This window comes from Syngnathus leptorhynchus, chromosome 11 (assembly GCF_054491065.1).
Source record: "Syngnathus leptorhynchus isolate UIUO chromosome 11, UIUO_Slep, whole genome shotgun sequence".
Taxonomy (NCBI): domain Eukaryota; kingdom Metazoa; phylum Chordata; class Actinopteri; order Syngnathiformes; family Syngnathidae; genus Syngnathus; species Syngnathus leptorhynchus.
This window is the reverse complement of record NC_141205.1, coordinates 9,888,444-9,907,143: the sequence shown is the minus strand read 5'-3', so window position 1 is coordinate 9,907,143 and position 18,700 is coordinate 9,888,444. Positions and strand designations below refer to the sequence as shown.

The window sequence follows — 18,700 nt, the reverse complement described above, 5'->3', positions numbered from 1 at the left end:
AAGTGATCCAGTCATTTTTCTTACACTGTGTCCCTTTTTTCAAGCCACATTTTAAGTTGTTTTTACTCTTCGCCCGGAAGACGTGAAACACTTTCCCTCCGTTGAGTTTTACCAGAAGGATGGGCGTGGGTATCTATCAATTGAATTGATTAGTTGTCTTGGAAGCGATTGGGGGTAAACTGGAGTAAACAACATCACTATTTGCTCTTAACTAAAGTTTGCTGTCCCAAAAAGGCAAAATGGCATCCACTATGGGAAGATGAGCTACAAAAATCTGGGGAATTTTGTCAAGTGCCATCCATCCCTGTAATTTAATACTCATTTTGCAAACTCAGCATTATTCAAAATGATTGTCAGAAATCCTTACCCTTGGCAAAAGGTCAATCTGTCCTAAAATAAAAAAAGTTTCACAACTCCCTGTTCAGTCTTTGCATGTGTTTTCAGCAGCGATCTTCAAACAAGAAAGCATTCAAAAAAAATAAAATCCAAATTTACTTGACAGGGTCTTTAAAGTGATAGTTTAGCAAGTTGGAACTTATCTTTTCATATGATGAATAAATCATCTTCATGTGTGATGAGTTTCACTCTGGACCAGAATCATTCCAGAATCCGGTTCCAGGTGTGGAATGATGGGAAAAGACAACCATAGGTCTCTGTTAAGGGAATACAAACTAGGCATGGGCATAAAGATTGATTAGTCGATTGATTGTTGCAATTGAGGCAAAATGGAATTGTCACGACTGAATTGGAACTCGTTGGATGCCTAAAGGAGGACAACACTGACATCAGATATAGGAATCGACTCCTCCGGGCAGCGTTTAATACAACACCGCCCTAGAAATTGAAGTTCAGAGATCGATCACATCATATTCGAAACATTTCGCAAAATCTAACAATTTTAGTCAACCAAGGAAATGCCTATCAAATGCCCATCCCTTGCAAAAGAGCAGGACCCAACTTGTTAGATTAAATGTTAAAGGACGCAGAGTATGACAGAATCCTGACTGGCGTTGTTGTTTATACGATATTCATGACTAAGTGTGTGAGAATTTGCATGTTGCTTTAGCGCCCATCCGATATGGACGTTTCCAGAACTGCCAATCACCCTGTTTTCTTTTGTGTGCTTTTTCAGAAAAAAATGAACAGTTGTGCTTATAGCAGAACCTCAAATAAAAGTGATCATAATAAGCTAAGTTTGCAAATTCCCAATATAGCATGGAAAATTCATCTTCATAATGTAGAAAAAATAAAATAAAGTGACAAACATTTAAGGGCAAATAAAGAGCCTACAGATCATTAATCAGAGGTAAGTATCATTTTGAACTTTCGAGCCATTAGCCTCTGACCCTTAAACCAGTGACTCTTGGTACTTGGGTGCCCTCTAGTGGTAAAAGAAAGAACCAATATTTTTTCTAAACGGGGCCTTTTTTTTTTTAATTCAGTTGATCTCATTCCAACCAGATATCAATACATTGATATTTGTTCCGAACCGTGAGTTAAAGGTAAGCTTGAATGTAGCTTAATTTAATTTTTTGACATTTTAGTTTATTTTTGAGTAACAGATTGGAAATCAAAATTGAAGGTAGATGTTCAGCTTCTCACTCTTTTTTTTTTTTTTTAAATCACCAACATGTTTAATGATCAATAGGCTGCTAGTTATAAAAAGGAATTAGGGATGGGCATTTTCTTGACTGCCTACGGGAAAAAAATGAACCTTCTGTTAATTGATTAAAAAATACAAATGGCAGACACTAGTAAGGAAACCGTTTATGTGGATGTAGATGGTAATAGACAGCATTTCTACTCATTGCATCCAGGAAGTCAACTCTATTTTGTCTCCATTACCTCCAGACACAACTAATCGGCCATCAATTCTTAAGCGTTAATAAATCAAAGACTATGCCCATCCCTAAAGCGGTGATTCCCAACTACTGTGAGGGTAAGACATTATCCAATTTGACTTAATTGGTCCAAAACGGTGTATTTTTTTGGTCTAGTCATGGCCGTGACATACTATAGTGACAGGCTGAACGATTAATGTTCTTCCACAATTGATGGAAAATCTCAATGGAAAATCGAGACAATATTTCATTATGATTATACCCTATATGTGACGTTTTTGTTTGGGGGTGTGCCATCAGATTATTATCATTTTTTTAAAATATGGCTCACAGTAAAGATTGGGAATCATTGCCCCAAAGGGAAAATTGATGGAAAGAATGACAGACGTGGATGTGCCTACAGCTTTAAAAACAAAACAACAACAAAAACTAACATTTGGTATCCTGCTGCTGTCACACTCATCAAATTGACTTAAATTAAAAATAAACAAGACACTTTTGCAACATTCGGCTGACTTTTTACCTGTAATTTGACTTTTTCCCAAACATTCCTTTGTCCGATCACATTGGTTGGTTTTCATTTTATGGTAGTTAAAAGTAGGCCTGAAGACCTTTTCCTTGTATTTTTTTTTATTTTATTTTTTTAAAACACCCTGTTCAAAACCTCAGCGAGCATAATCCAAATGTCTCTGCCAACCAACCACTGGGAGGGGGGGGGGGGCTCTTCCGCCGTCACATGACTCACAGAGGCCGCCTGTGTTTCTTTTACAAAACAATAAAAAGATTATTTAAAAAAAAAAAAGAAAGAGATAGCTCAATTCATCCACGAGGCAGCTGAGGCCAACACGAGAAGAAGAATCACAAGCTCAAATCACAAAACAGTGGTGGAGTGGCTTGGCTAAAAGTGGGGGGAAAATGGGGGCGGGGCTTAGGTGTCTGGAAGGCCGCTGGTTAGGATGGTGGGAGAGGCGGGCTGGAGACATACACTTGATCCTGTCCCAATAATATGATTGTCTTTTTCTGGTTATGTAAAAATGTTTCACGGCACTCCGCCTAATGTTCGCCCACCGAGAAGGAGAGTAGGGGGTTTGTTTCCTCCTTCCTCCATCTCCTCCCCCTTCCATGGCCTTATTTTAGCCCAGCCTGATTTCCTCTGGCTTCTACCTCCTCCTCTCTTCGCTCTCTACTCCTTTTGTTAAAAAAAAAAAAAAAAAAAAATACAACTAAAAACGAGAGGAGGAGGCTACACAATGGAGTCCCAGTCAAAATCATCCTGGATGTCATCGGCCGGCATGCGATGAATCTGGAAGTTTCTGCTCGGCATCATGTGCTGCTGGTTCATCTGAGCGTGGTGCCCTGAGGATTTAAAAAAAAAAAAAAAAAACATTAACAAAACCATTTGTTTATCAGACAATCCATGCATTTTTACTACGGCTGACTTGTGGACGAGAGTCGATGTACACCCTTGACTGGTCGCCAGCCAGTTACAGGGCTCAAACGCACTCAAGTCACTGAAAATGACACATCTTGGATGAAGCTAACACGTATGTTTTTGGAACGCAAACTCCGCAAAGGAAAGCTGGAGGCAAGTTTTGATTTGAGTTTCCCAACTATGAGGCACAAGTGCGAATCACTCAACCGCTCGTCCGTCTGTCTGAGTCTCACCAGTCATAGTGGGTCCCGCGCTGCTCATGGGCGGCATGTGGGGATACCCCGGGGGCCCCATCATGGACATGCTCTGTCTGGAATCCATGTAGAGATTTCCTAACGAGACACACACAACCATAACCAAGTCAAATATTTGCAACCACATAATAGGCCATTGCTGATTTTTTCTGCACCGTCTTGACAAGTGGCATCCGCATGTTGCACATGTAACACAAGCGAGCAAGGTAACACTGGTGTCGGGTGTCAAACCTGTGCCGAGGTGCTGGCTGGGTTTGTTTGAGTGCATGGGCGCGTGACAGACGGCCGGCTGCACCGTCCCCTGCTGCTGGATGACGCCGGTGCGGGCAAAGAACTGGTTGATGGACGAGCACAGGTCGGCGATCTGTGTGGGCTCCAGCGACCAGTTGTTCAACTCGGCCTGCCTCATGCTCTCTCGCAACCCTGAGCGGGCAATATTGAAAAGGAAAAAACCAAAAAAATAAGTCATTGAGGTCACAGTGCCGTGAGTGGCTTTGACATTTTACAAACGTCGTCTACCTTGAAAAGGTGACAGGTCCACATCCGTCCAGTTATAGCTGCTTGCAATGCGGCAGCTTTCTTTCAGTGCGTCCAGATTTGGGTACCAGTCAGAAAGTAAACCTAATCAAATTTAAAATTTAATTTTCAGTATCTCATCGCAAAATTCAATGGCGACATGAAAACCAATTTAAAAAATAAAATGAATTAGCTTTTTTAAAATTGATTTTCAAAATATTTTTTGTAGCAAAATGGAATACAAATTGAAATATTCTGGGGATAATTTTAGGGTAAAAGTTAATGAAAATGTAAAATACCTTTTATTTATTTTTAGAGAAAACAGTGCTGATTGGTTCGATAATGCTCATGAAAACAGCCTAAGGTTAATAAATGTGCTGATTGAATTTCAATGCGTAAAGTGTCCACCAGGAGGCGCCATTCCACTGTGCAAATCCTTCCCAAGGCTGTTTTTCCGGCTTTGTTCTCCCCCTCAGATAATAAAGAGCTATGATTTATTGTTTAGCCCCTAGACCAGCATCTCCACACTTAGCGACTACAAACAAGATGCAAAATCCATTTCAGCAATGCGTGACGGAAGGTTTGGGGCCAGGTTACCTGGATTGCAGGCCATCTGCTGCTGGGTGGGATGCGGCTGGTGGGAGAGGCTCTGATGCTGCGACGGGTGTTGGCCGTGCTGCGCGTGTTGGACGGGATGCGGCGTGTGCTGCTGCGGGTGCTGGCCGTGGGACGGGTGCTGCTGCGGGTGCTGGCCGTGCTGGTTGTGCGGGCCGGCGTGCTGCGGGAGGTGCTGCGCGTGCGGGGAGCCGTGTCCGGGGTGGGCTTGCGCCGGGTGGGAGAGGGGGACCTGGCCGCTGTTGTTGGAGTGGCTGTTGGGCTGGTTGTTGGACAGGTTGTTCTGCGTGCTGATGGCGCCGCTGGGGGAGTGCTGATAGGAGCAGGACGTGTGGGTCTGCTGCGCTGTGTCTGACGGTATTCCCATCAGGGCTGGCAAGCACAACAACGCACAACGTCATTATTGCCACTTATTACAAACAAGGCTGTGCATTCAGATACAAAAAAAAAAAAATCATTTCTGGACGATGCATTTGTATTTTAGCACCTAACCCCAAAATTGGTTCTTCAATGCCATCTTACTTTGGCAAATCTTCATTCCTCTCCTTTACCAGTGCACCCACCCACCTTTCTAAATGTTCAGTCATCAAAAAAAACAAACAAAAAAACACGTCGCTATGGTTGTAGAATGTCGACTCGTTAATTTGCATCATACGGAGTTGTTTCTGATATTTAATTTTGTTTTTTATATTCAGATTTTTTGTGAAAAGAGACATCGGATCTCATTAGATTGCGCTTGCACACCTCATGTTGTGGCCGGGGATGGTCCATTCTCCCTGGCAAATTAATCGAGCGTGAAAACAATTTGTTGCACCTCTGCGGTGACTGACAGGAGATAAAGTGTTCCGTCAATAAAATGACAGAAAATAGTGACAAATGATGTAAAACAAACATATTTCCCAGACCCTCTGATGTCCTCCTACTGCTCTTGTGCTCACCGGACACACGGCGCTCCAAAGATAGCATCACACAAGGAAAAAGCAGGAATTCACATTTAATAAGCTGCGCCATTGCCAGTCTTTGTTCTACTGGAGCTAGTAAAGTTCATCAAGGACAATTTTCTTGATCAATATCTCTGGCAACTTTTAACTGTACTCGCCAACATTATAAAAACACAACAAAATACCTTTCCTTAACCATATTTAATAATCATTACCACGAAATAAAATCTTAAGAAACTGTCCCTTGACGCCTAAAGAACCGGAACCTACATACCTCAAATTACAAAAGAACAATTTCGTATTCTGTGATGCAGTGTGCGACAAATATTCGCATCAGATTATTATCTGCACCTAGACCAGCATCTAGGTCTTGGCGATAGCATTGGCAGCTAACAGGATAAAATTATTGATTTGCTTCCAGCAAGTCAACACAACTACAAGTAGCTTGTAAACAAGGTAGATTGTTAACTTAATGGGTGCCACTCGAGGTACGCGGAATTCCGCTAATGGTATTCAAAGAATGGGCACGTTTTAAAATATCCTACACTACTTTCTGATGATTCAAGCTACTACCCTTTGCAGCCCCGCTCCAAGAAAATGCAAACTGTTCATGTTGCAATTTCTTAAAAGCAAAAGATTAAAGCTGTTTTTTTTTTTCAAAACAACCCCGTAGGGCCACTTTGTTTATAAACGGGACAACTGATTCGGACCAAAAGAAAGCAAACCATTGCTCTTAGACTAATGGGATATGGCTCCCGTGTTTAAGTAGCTGCACGCTTGAGACACTCCAGCTGCCTTTCTCTTGACTCACACGGTGACTCAGCATGCCGAGGTTCACGAGTCAGACGCACACATATGCGCTCGCACACAAAAACGGTGTTGCTTTGGCGCCATCTGCTGGCATCTTGGTGCCAAAGAACAATGAAGTAAGTTGAGGAACTTCATTTGGACAAAAAGAGTTCTCTGCCGTTTCACTTTTTGCAATGAACTGATAACTTAGAAACATAACTATTTTTCTATTTTGAGTACTTTTGAAGAGATGTAAATTTATAAAGTAAAATTCCATCATTTTTTTCATATTTCTGCAGGCCTCCACAATCATAATGCAAAAAAAAGGTGCCAAAGGTGGATAGATCTCTTTTATCAGACCCACCGTTGTCCAAGCGGGGAAGTAGAAAAAGCAATTAATGCGGCAGTAGAATAATAATGCCAGCTCATTACCTATTATCAAAGCCAGCGAATTAGCTCGCTGTCGACACAGCGGCCCCGCATGTGAAATCCTCCGGCTAGATTATTTACGCTTTTTAATTGCCGGAGCTTGTCTGACGAGGGGATGGATGCACATCCACATGTAGAAACCCCCCCCCCCCAAAAAAAGGTAGCAACTTTAATGAAACATGGATGATAGAGTAAAGGAGAGGAGCTCTTTGAAAAGCATGACATGCATTTGATTGGTAAAAAGTAGGTTATACACAGAAAGCTCAGACGACTTTGCTCCAAACCCGCTTGTCAAACGCTCTTTGTTTATCAGTCAATCAGATTAGAAGCAAAACTGCATTTTGTTCTAGTGGGACTCTTCCACAAGCTTTTTTTTTTTTTGGAAAGCCACTTTCTCCACACATTCACTCTGTTGCTGCTACGTATTACGGTAGAACACGTCTCCATCACGGTGACGGATGAAGCTCAGCGCGACAGAATTACGAGGGGGATTGGACTCGCTTCCCGGATGAGACGTGGCCAGCATGGGGAAAACATTTCAGCGCTGACGGGGAACAGATGCCGACGGGGCTTTTCAGGAAATTTGACAAATGTGAACCAAAAAAATTGTGGCTTCTTTGTTTTGCTTCAATCAAATATTTCACATCAATTGCATTTTAAAGGAGCAATATTATGCATTCTTAAATATACCGTAGATACAGAATACATATTTATATTGGCGGCTCCACTTAGACCAAAGTAGATTTAATCATAATGATGAATCTTTTCGAGAGATCACACTTACCTTGTTGGCTGAAGGACTGCTCAAAAACGGACTTGTAAAGGCTGCGGAAGGAGGCACTGAGATCTTCAAATTCAGAGAACATGACCTGCTTGTCTCTGTCGGGCATGTTGTACTGGGACTGGGGTTGTTGGAGGCTCAGAGGTTGAGACACGGGTTCTGGGTGACTGCTCACCTGGTGGGGAGGGGAGGACAATTCAAAGTTAAAAGGGGAAAAAGTCAAAAGGTCACACGACAGCGAGCCCTCACCCTTTCCCGCCAAAGGTCACGCTGGACGATTCATTTATGAAAGTAAACAACAAGCTAAGCTAAAGTTTGGCTGCGTGGCGCTCAGTCTGCAGGGGCTGTGCCAACGAGCGGCGAAATACAATGATGAAACACGCTCATGAATAATACAAAACACTTTCTCAAAGATACTTGCTCCGCTCATCTGGTCATGGAAAAAAGCGCCAAAAGCAAGAAAGCCATAGTTTTCTGTGTTGCTGTATTATATGGCGAAATAAGACAGCCTTATTGTGCTTGGTGGAGGTAATGATTAACCAAAGTGCAACAATCCAGGTTAGTGCTTGCCACCTTGCCTCACAGCTATATACAATATCGTAAATTCGATTGGCCTCAACACTTACGCCGATGCTCAGGTGGCAAACCAAAATGTATTGAAAGGGAAAATCAATAGCAATAGCTTGTGCAAATGAGACACCATTTGAGTGTTATATGCTGGACGGGTGACGGCAAGTTTGAATCTAAGAGATTGATCATCTCAGAAGGGAACCGAGACCGGACCTGTCCACCGAGGACCAGCGCTCGCATAAAAACATAAAAATGAGGGGGTGTTGCAATCCTGGTTTTATGATGCCGATTCCAATACCGATCCTAGAGATTAGCTGTCAATCCATACAAATGCGCACATACACAGGTATGCTAACACCTTCCTGTCTCGGAAAAGAAGCGATAATAAAGCTGGAGTCTTTTCTGCAAGAACGCGCGAGCCAGCCAGCCAGCCAGCACATCCATCAGGTTGAGCCGATCGATGGCTGGTGCCTGGAGCAAGGGAACATGGGAGGACCACACCAAAGAGAGAGGGGCCATCTCTGGTGGGAGGGCATCAGAAGAAGAGCCTTTGTCTGCCTTCCAGAAGCGTGCGGCTACAATCACTCCCTTCGCATTTTCCGCTTCCTAAGCTCGGAGCTCAGGAGCGTGTCCACCCCGAGCGGCGCTCTCCACCTCGGGCTTCTTTGAACGCATCCTTCGAGGCGGTCCTTGATCAGATGAAATGTGGGATCGAGACCACGCTTTGCGAACGCTATTGTTTCATTTGGATTTCTAAGCAGCTGCAGTGGATCAAGGAGAATGTACCCAGAAGACATTTCTTAAGGTGCTCTGATGATCAAGTTGATTTACCATGCTGTGAATTCAACTACATCATGTTGCCTTGAGGTCAGCTCACCATAATGATAAACATCAAATAGGGGCCAAGTACAAGCTATGATAAAAGATAATGTGGGCATTTTGCACTCACCCAAATCCAAATGTTTATTTTTATGACTTAAAATGACAGCTCACCTAAAATTCCCACCTAATTGCCAATTTGGAATAGTTCCAAAACCCCCAAATCTTTGCTTCATGGAATGTTCCACTAACATGCCAAATATGTCAACTCTACAAAATGGCAACAAACTACCTAAATCTACCTCACAACAATACTAAATGTGTCTTGTCATCTGGTTCAATAGCATTGGGCAACAATGTGACCTTTGAGTATCCGATTTTACGATTTCACGTCTCGGGTTAATCAAGTGCGTAGGAAAAAGGAACCAGACGAAACTGGCAGCTTCCCATTGGTCAAATGACAATAGAATGGATTTTGGCCAATTGTCACTGAATTACGACGAGACTAACGAGCCCGTAAAGTGAACTCATAGATTTGTTTACGCATACATTATACATGTGTGAAAATGTGTCACGACTGAACAGTGTCGTAATCAATTGTGCAAAGTGTGAAACTGTTTATCACCATTTTTAATTTTCCTTACTTTCAAGACGTTGTTAAAATGAGGCCAAGTCTGGCATGCGTCGCCTCTCGCCCCGCTAAACGACAACATGTGGGGCCTACCTCCGCTGACTTAAGGTGGGAGAAGCGTAATGGAGGGGGGTCAAAAGCCCCGGATCGACAACCTTACATAATCACGTTCACACATTTGGGGCCTTGAGTTAACCTAACATGCACAAAACTGTGGGGGATCAACATTTTAATTGAATACGTCTCGGAATGTATCAGTCAAAAAGGAGATTATTAGCTTTGTATTGATTTTGTGCGCGTGTGAGAGACATTCATAGTCACAAGAGATTGGAAGCAATACAAGTAGGCTGCTGCGAAAAAAAATGAGAATGAAGTTGAAGTTAAGAAACAGTGAGGGGGGGGGGGGGGGGGGGGGAGTCTGCAGCTAGCAAATTACACTCTTCCCACTGGGACAAGGTAGGTTATTTTTTGCTTTGTGCTGAGTGCCCCAAATCCCTCATTATTAACATTAAATAAAATATGTATACGCACAGCAGGTTTGAAAAGCACCTGGCTCCGTTTTATTGCTTTGAAAAGTGCAGCTTGGCAGATACAGATGAAGCCAAGTCTTCAAAAGTCCTACTTGAAGCCAGGACTCTATTGCATAGTCAACTTTTTATAAACTCTTAAGAGAGCCTTTTAACATTTTGGGGACATTTATTGTTTTTTGTGTTGAATGAAAATAATCAATTATAACATTTTTCATACTTAAATTTGCAAAGCAACAAAAATATTTCAAACTAATTAGTGTGAAGGCGAAGGCCTTCACACTATTGTTATTCTACTTTATTTTTCTTCTTCTTATTAGTGTGAAGGCGAAGGCCTTCACACTATTGTTATTCTACTTTATTTTTTTTTTTATTATTATTATTAAACAATTTATTCCTCCCACTTTTTTGACACCTAACTACTCCCACATGCTTTTACCGATTCACTCTATTCCAACTTTCACACGTTCCAAAAATTCACGGCATGACTGCTAGTATTTCATTTGTTCATAACATTTACCGTTTTTGCATAATTAGCAAATTTGTGCCTTAAAATCCCCCATTCATTCTTAATGGCGCATTAGACAAGAGTGACGTTCAGGAGTGAGTTCAAATTTTGACATCTGACAACTTTTTTCATGATTTGTTTCCTTAACTCGTTTATTTAACTCTTTTATTTTTTATTTATTTATTTTCCATTCATTCATTTAGTTATTCATTTAATTTTAAGTTAAAAACATCATTTTACCGTTTTAACGGCATTTACCGTTTTTATTTCTTGTTTAATATCATCATTCCACCGCAGGAACACTAAGCCGCTGTTTAGCTCAGTAAGAAGACAATGATCCTAAGAACACGAGCTACGTCCGCGAGCGAGTTCGAGTCCCGGTTGGCCATAACTTTTTTATTCATTAATTTTTCATTCATTCAATTTTAACACATTTTAATAATTATTTTCATCATTCATTTAGTTTTTCATTTAATTTTAAGTTAAAAACATCATTTTACCGTTTTAACGGCATGTACCATTTTTATTTCTCGTTTAATAGCATCAGTCCACCAGAATAGTATTAAATCGGTGTTTAGCTCAGTAAGAAGACAATGGCGCTCTGAACACGAGCTACTTCCACGAGGGCGTTCGAATCCCGCTTGGCCATAATTTTTTTATTCATTAATTTTTCATTCATTCAATTTTAACACATTTTAATAATTATTTTCATCATCATCATTAATTTAACATTTTTATTTTATTTAATCATCAATTTACCAATTTTATGTCATTTAATCATCATTTCGAGTCCCACAATAGTGTGAAGTGCCTTCGCCTTCACACGCAATTTCTCCAGAAATTGCCAATTCTAGTTATTATTAAACAATTTATTCCTCCCACTTTTTTGACACCTAACTACTCCCACATGCTTTAACCGATTCACCCCATTCCAACTTTCACACGTTCCAAAAATTCACGGCATAATTGCTAGTATTTTATTTGTTCATAACATTTACCGTTTTTGCATAATTAGCAAATTTGTGCCTTAAAATCCCCCATTCATTCTTAATGGCGCATTAGACACGAGCGACGTTCAGGAGTGAGTTCAAATTTTGACATCTGACAACTTTTTTCATGATTTCTTTCCTTAACTCGTTTATTTAACTCTTTTATTTTTTATTTATTTATTTTTCATTCATTGGTTTAGTTATTCATTTAATTTTAAGTTAAAAACATCATTTTACCGTTTTAACGGCATTTACCATTTTTATTTCTTGTTTAATATCATCATTCCACCGCAGCAACACTAAGTCGCTGTTTAGCTCAGTAAGAAGACAATGATCCTTTGAACACGAGCCACGTCCGCGAGCGAGTTCGAGTCCCGCTTGGCCATAATTTTTTTATTCATTAATTTTTCATTCATTCAATTTTAACACATTTTAATAATTATTTTCATCATTCATTTAGTTATTCATTTAATTTTAAGTTAAAAACATCATTTTACCGTTTTAACGGCATGTACCATTTTTATTTCTCGTTTAATAGCATCATTCCACCAGAATAGCACTAAATCGGTGTTTAGCTCAGTAAGAAGACAATGGCGCTCTGAACACGAGCTACTTCCACGAGGGCGTTCGAATCCCGCTTGGCCATAATTTTTTTATTCATTAATTTTTCATTCATTCAATTTTAACACATTTTAATAATTATTTTCATCATCATCATTAATTTTTTATTTTTATTTTATTTAATCATCATTATTAATTTACCATTTTTATTTCATTTAATCATTATTTCGAGTCCCACAATAGTGTGAAGTGCCTTCGCCTTCACACGCAATTTCTCCAGAAATTGCCAATTCTAGTTATTTTTGGTAACACTTTTAAACATTGAAATTGTCTGTGTTCATCTCATTTTTGCAGACTTGAAAGTGACACAAAAAAAACCTGCAATATTGAATGAATGTAATCCTTTAATTGTTATAATTTGGGCGACTGACTTGTTGAATGAATGTAATCCTTTAATTGTTACAATATAGGTGACTGGTTTTATTTATTTTTTTGTTTACAATAACTCACTAGGGGGCGCCCAGTCAAATCTCATTACAGATCTTCACAATATTTTTCTCTGCTTTCCCCCAGATTCCAAACGCATGCATGTTAGATTTATTCAAGTCTCTAAATTGTCTGTGTGTGTGAATGGCAGTGAGTGTTTATGTGCCTTATTTACAGCAATTTTGAGCATTTGCGCAAAAGGCGGGGGGAAAAAAATAAAAGTGAGGCGCTCTTAAGGCAGAGAATCATGCTGCGGCGTGAGTCGGTGAACATGAAAAAGTAACAGCTATTGTTCCTCTTCGCTGCAGCAACAGCTTATTATTTAAAGGTCGGCGTGGCCCTGCTAGTACTGCCGTTCATTTCTCACCACTCCAGTCAACCATATTTTGGATCAAATCATTCCTGGCCTCTTAATACTTTGACTCTTTCAAAACTCACCTCTTTACCCTAGCATTTCCGTAATCCTGTTTTCACATCCTGGTTGTTTTATACTTGTCTTTGCTTTGTTTTCTTGTTTTTACTTGCCATGTAGCACTTTGAGATTCCTCCGAATGTAAAGTGTGTTACAAATATAATTTATTATTATTATTAATAAAAAAAGAAAAAAACATTTTTACCGGCGTGTAGCTGTGCACACTGCCCACACTGTTGAGATTGACGGAAGCCAGGCTCTGATCGGACAGGCTGTTGTTAAGGCTGCTTCTCGGACTATCGCTCCCTTCCTGGTCCGTGTTGTAGAGTGCAACCTTGAAACACACACACGCGCACAAAGACAGTTCAATTGTTGCTAATGGTGCGTTCCGACAATGATGATGATGGCTGTGAAGTTCACCGGGATAATCTGATGTGCTGGAAACAATGTCATAATGGCAGAGTATTTATCTGTGTGTGTGTGTGTGTGTGTGTGTATGTGAAAGAGGAGTGCTTCTAGTTGGATGCCATCTCGAGACAACGGAGACATTCCCATCAGTAAAGGTCACATTGGTGGCGATGTCAGCCGCATCTGCTCACCGACCGCGAATCCGTTTGAGAAGGCCAACAAAGGATTTTCGGAGTTGCCGCCGACGCTGACCTTTTCGACGAGAGCGGCAAAAAAAGCAACCCAAGTACTTCAGCGAGACAATCTTAATCATCCTCCAACAAACTTTCATTTTAACTCATGAGCAATGGTGCATGAAATATTATGTCATAAGAACGTGGTTATTGTGACACAACTATAAACAGCTATTTGTGTTTTTTTTTTTTTTTGAAGAGGCCGGAATTGATCAATCATATTATTATGAATTTAAAAAGAAAGTGTGTTGAGCGGTTTGGATTACAAGCATGTTCACAGAACAAATTAAACTCAAATCTCAAGGCGCCGTGGCTTTTGTGTGCTGTTGGGGAAAATGCCCTTTGAAGTCCTTACAAAACTGTCTTCAGTGTTAGCAAGTTCCACCGAATTAGGAAAATCCCACATATTGAGTTAGAAAGTATTGAAAAAAAAAAAAACTAGCGCATGGGGTTTACCGTTGAGAGAAAGGAATGGCAGCAATGTACTGACGTTGTTTCTTCGGATCGGTGTGTGTGTGTGCGTGCACACGCGTGTGTCCACCCGTGACCGAGGGCAGCTCGGTGGCTTGTGCTCATCAGTCAGCGAAACAGAGCGGGCCCTGTGCTGGGCACAATGAGGTAGCAGAGACGCCAAGCTGGAGGCCAGCGGGATACTGAAGTCTCTCTTGTCTACCGGTTGAGCCACCGAGACCACACAGAAAAGGCAACAGATTGGCCCGGCTGACCACCAGACTGGTTGGAAAGAAGGCCAGCTTGGTCATTATAGACTTTTGATATGTGCGCTGGTGGATAAATAGAAAAATCATGATGGGAAGAAAAACAAAAAAAAAAACAAGATGAAGCTTAGACGTTAAATCCAACAAGGTTCAAGGAAGAGAGAGAGCGGAGCTCATTAGGGGACTGCAGACTCCCTGCGCTCAGTGTGGGCTCGGATCCAGTGTTCATTAGCGTGAAGGGGAACTCTATGAAAATCAGCCTCGCCATGCTAATCAAAAACAGCGTACGTAAATGTTATGCAGAGCGAATCATAAAAGTTGCCCAGCCGCAATCTATTTTTACACCGCTCGCCCGTAAAGTGTGATTATTTTAAAACCGTGCCGCTCTGTGGTTTTAGGCATACCCCCAGAAAATGCAATATGGACTCGCATACATGTGGCGTGCACATTTCTGCACAAAAAAAAAGGCAAACGCGTGCGAGCGCTTCCACGACGATGACAGCTCACGCACACAAAAACGAAAAGTCTCCTCTAAACCAGATTTTGCAGTACCGGGATTGACCAGTGGGAGGCGGGAGAAAAAAAAACAAGGCCCGATTATCTCGCTTTAAACATTTACAATTGTCAGGCCTTGAGCATTTTCTGATAAAATCACCAGAGGAAAAATAAAAATGCTCTCGCATAAATCGCCCCGAGCAGGAGAATCACTTAGGATAATTATTCATAGACGTCTGATGCTCAAATTCATACCGATTATTAGTCTACCCAACAATTTCTATACTGTATATGTCGCCAGGTTTAAACATTACTTATATTTATTTCCAAGAGAGGGTGGAAAAAAATACAAAATCCAGAGACAGCCAACAATCAAGTCTGATGATTTTCATAGAAATAGAGCCCACTTATCGTGTTTAGCTTGCATTAAACACAACTGTCAATCATGACTGTTTTCCAAGCAGATTGAGCCATAAAAAAAGTTGAAGACACTCCACAGCCGCAGGACAATCGCTTAGGGTAATACATTCAAAACTCATGGCTTCGCTGACTGCTCATAAGGGAAAATCTTGGCTCGATTATCGGTATGCGTGCATCCTGTTTTAGCTAGCAGGCAAACAAGTCTTCAATTCTCAGCAGTGTAATATGTTTTGTTCAAAAACTATTTTATGATCTAGTGCATGAGATGTTGGGAAATCAAAGCTGAACTAGCTTTCTCCTGACTGGAGAGGAAAAGGGAGGGGGGGCGGGAGGGGGTGGCGGGCAAACAGACTCCCAAGTCTTCACGGTCACACCTCTGTGCCACAGCTTCATCACATTCATGCCAATGTTGATGGCCACTTCAGTGGAGGGGAAAAATGTGAGTCCCAAGTGAGATAGACAGCGAGAGAGAGAGAGATGAAGACAAAGAGAGCGAGACAGACAGACAGCTAGAAAGAGAGAGGGAGAGACAGACAGCTAGAAAAAGAGAGAGAGAGAGACAGAGAGGGAGTGGAATGACCGACGGGCCACAGAAAAGAATAGAGACTCTCGTTGGTGCCTTCCGCGTCTGCCATCGGTCTGTGCACAAAAGCGGGAATGAGGGACAGAGACTGGAATAGAAAGAGAGGGGGAGAAAAACAGAGACAGGGAATTCCTGTGGCTTGGCACGCCGTGCTGAAAGAGGCGTGGCCTGCCTGGCACGTGTTTACAGCGTCGAGGCGGCGCTGAGAAACAAGCTTTTTACACTGCGCGCATGCATCCATGTCTCCTTCAGACTTGATCGTGATGGTGGGAACAAAAAAAAAAAAAAGAAGAGAATCAACAAAAAAAAAGATTTTTGTGGCATATTTCCGCTGAAAACGAGGCTTGAAAAACACGTGAAAAATGAATGCAATTATTATTCGAAATTACATTCTTATTTTCAGACAAAATTTCAAGTGTAAAGTGAATGTGACATTTTGGATCCCCCGCTTCCATTAGACAAGAATTTGAGCGTCGTGATCCACATCAGTGATAATCACATCACTCATATTAGCAATTGTGAGTTGATTATTTCCAGACCCAAGCCCGTTAGCTGGCTGGTGGCTAAGTGGAAAGACAGGAGACAAAGTCGAATCTATTTTTTTAACAACACCCATCATGACAGACATGGCCACACCATTCAAGAGCTTTGTTTACAATCTGAAAGCCTCACATTTTATAACATATGATATAATCATCCAAATTAAAGAAACAGGTTTGTTAACTACACTGTTGCGTGTTATGTGTCAACAAAGACTTATTGATTTCTGAGTTTTTGCACACACATGATGGATATATATGGCCATGAATCTCAACTGTCATAAGGGCGTACTAAGGAGACACATCCATGAATAAAGTGCACGTATGCTTCTACGCCATGCTTGTCAAAACAAGTGGAAACCCTTGCTAACATACTCGGCGTGCATGCGCGCACAAGTTACAACACACGCTGACACCGTGCCCTTTGCCGCACAACTCGGGAGCTCAAGAGGGCCCCGTCGCACACACATGTTGGCACGTATACACACACAGGGATTGCATGCTTGTACACTCTTTTTTTTTTTTTTTGGTAATGCTCGCTTGCAAATGAATAAGTGACTCTTGTAGGCTTTCTAAAAGTACTCCTGAGAGCTGCCCCCACTGGGCCTAGAGGATGAGAGCTTAAGGTTAAAAAGCCGATTTCAATTTCAAAGTGAATGGCACACTCGCAGCTAACTAACAGCTCGCCGTCCCCATAGTGGATGTGCGACTGCTCCTAAGCTTTTTTTTTTTTTTTTTTTTAAAAACGAATAAAAAGCAAATCCTTGTTTCGGCTCACATTTAAAAGTACCTGTCGTTCATCTATTTTGTCACACGCCCAATTGGGCAAATATCTGCATCCCACATGTACATTTAGTTTTTTAACAATGCAACATGTATCTGATGAATCGATGGGCGTACTCAATAGTATCATCGATTTTTTTAAAAATATTTGCCAGCTGTAGACCTATTTTACGGACTAGTGGAAGAATTGTGTCAAGCTTGATACATTGTCTACTGTACGGGCATTTTGTAACTGTAACGTGACCAGGTGTGTGCGCAATATGTATATCGGATGGCCAGGTTTCACGTTGCACGCGGCCATGCGGGCATCGTGTTGCCGACCGAGCGCAATCCAACGGGAGCTTGTGCAGGAATCAGGTGCCGGCCGGCGCACACCTCCTTGTGTATTTTGGTGTGGGTTGCGGATAAGCTCTAGGCATGTGCGGGTGTGCGTGTGTGTGCGTGTGAAGTGCTCCTCTCTCTACGGGGAAACTGTGCAGTAGGTGGTTGGCAAAGTGGGCGGGGTCAGGGTGCAGCCGCATAGCCAGGTGCGTGTTGGGGGAGCTGGAGGCTGGAGGGCCGCCTGTAGTACCTTGTTAGTCACAGTGTTGATTGCCAGCGTTGGAGAGGCACTTCCAGAGATCATACACTCCATCCCCAAAGACTCAGACTCCAGGCTGTATGGCGTAGAAGCCTGTGAGGGGAAGGGGGGGGGGGGGGGATTGGACGTGGGATGAGGAGACACAAAGAGGAAAGGAAATAAATAAAAGGCAACATAATCCAATTACTAAACACAAGCAGGTTGATGTGTTTTGCCCTTTGTTCTCATCCTGCCGCAAAAATGTAGACCGTAGCTTTTATTTAGGTCACATTTCAAGCGTGCGCTTCTTAGCAAGAGAAGCGCGCATCATCGTCATCATGAAGCGCGTCACGCGTGCCCGCCGCCGCCGCGTGTGCTGTCGTCAAAGATAACTCCGGCGTGCGCCGAAAAAGTGCTTACGCTAAGAGGATTGGCTGCCAACAATACCATTTTTAATTCATGATAAACACTAAATGAGATTTCCCAAAGTCTCACTCGTGCCTTCTGAGACTCTTAATGGAATTTCTTGTTTGGTGGGGAGGGGAAGAGTGACAGAACAGACACACGTCATTTTCTTTTGTGCCATGCCTACGTACATGCACGTTACAGATGCGCCGGAAACAAACAGCAGGTTACATCATCTTTTTATACGTAGAATATATTGGTGCAATTAATGAACCTATTTTAATAGATATATAATAATAGGATATTCTAACGCACACAATTTTATTTTTAAATTAAAATGACTTTTTTTCTATTACATACATACATAATATAATTACATATTTATTTTATTAGTTTTACTTGTATGAAATTAGTTAGCAAATAAGATAAGAAATACTTCTACAAATACAAAAATGACA

General features: G+C 41.6%; 1 protein-coding gene across 2 annotated transcripts in view; it reads right to left on the bottom strand.

Annotated features, from left to right (window-relative positions):
• Positions 1–1,039: 1,039 nt before the first annotated feature.
• Positions 1,040–18,700, bottom strand: part of foxj3 (forkhead box J3) — a 63,600-nt gene continuing 45,939 nt past the window's right edge. For both annotated transcript variants that reach the window (XM_085925204.1, XM_085925202.1), the window contains 8 exons: positions 17,850–17,951; positions 13,307–13,435; positions 7,602–7,773; positions 4,641–5,030; positions 4,047–4,148; positions 3,759–3,950; positions 3,507–3,605; positions 1,040–3,197 (listed from right to left, as the gene is read on the bottom strand). In XM_085925204.1, the coding sequence (XP_085781330.1) occupies positions 3,085–3,197; positions 3,507–3,605; positions 3,759–3,950; positions 4,047–4,148; positions 4,641–5,030; positions 7,602–7,773; positions 13,307–13,435; positions 17,850–17,951 (1,299 nt within the window). In that variant the 3' untranslated portion in view covers positions 1,040–3,084. The remainder of the gene's footprint in view (positions 3,198–3,506; positions 3,606–3,758; positions 3,951–4,046; positions 4,149–4,640; positions 5,031–7,601; positions 7,774–13,306; positions 13,436–17,849; positions 17,952–18,700) is intronic.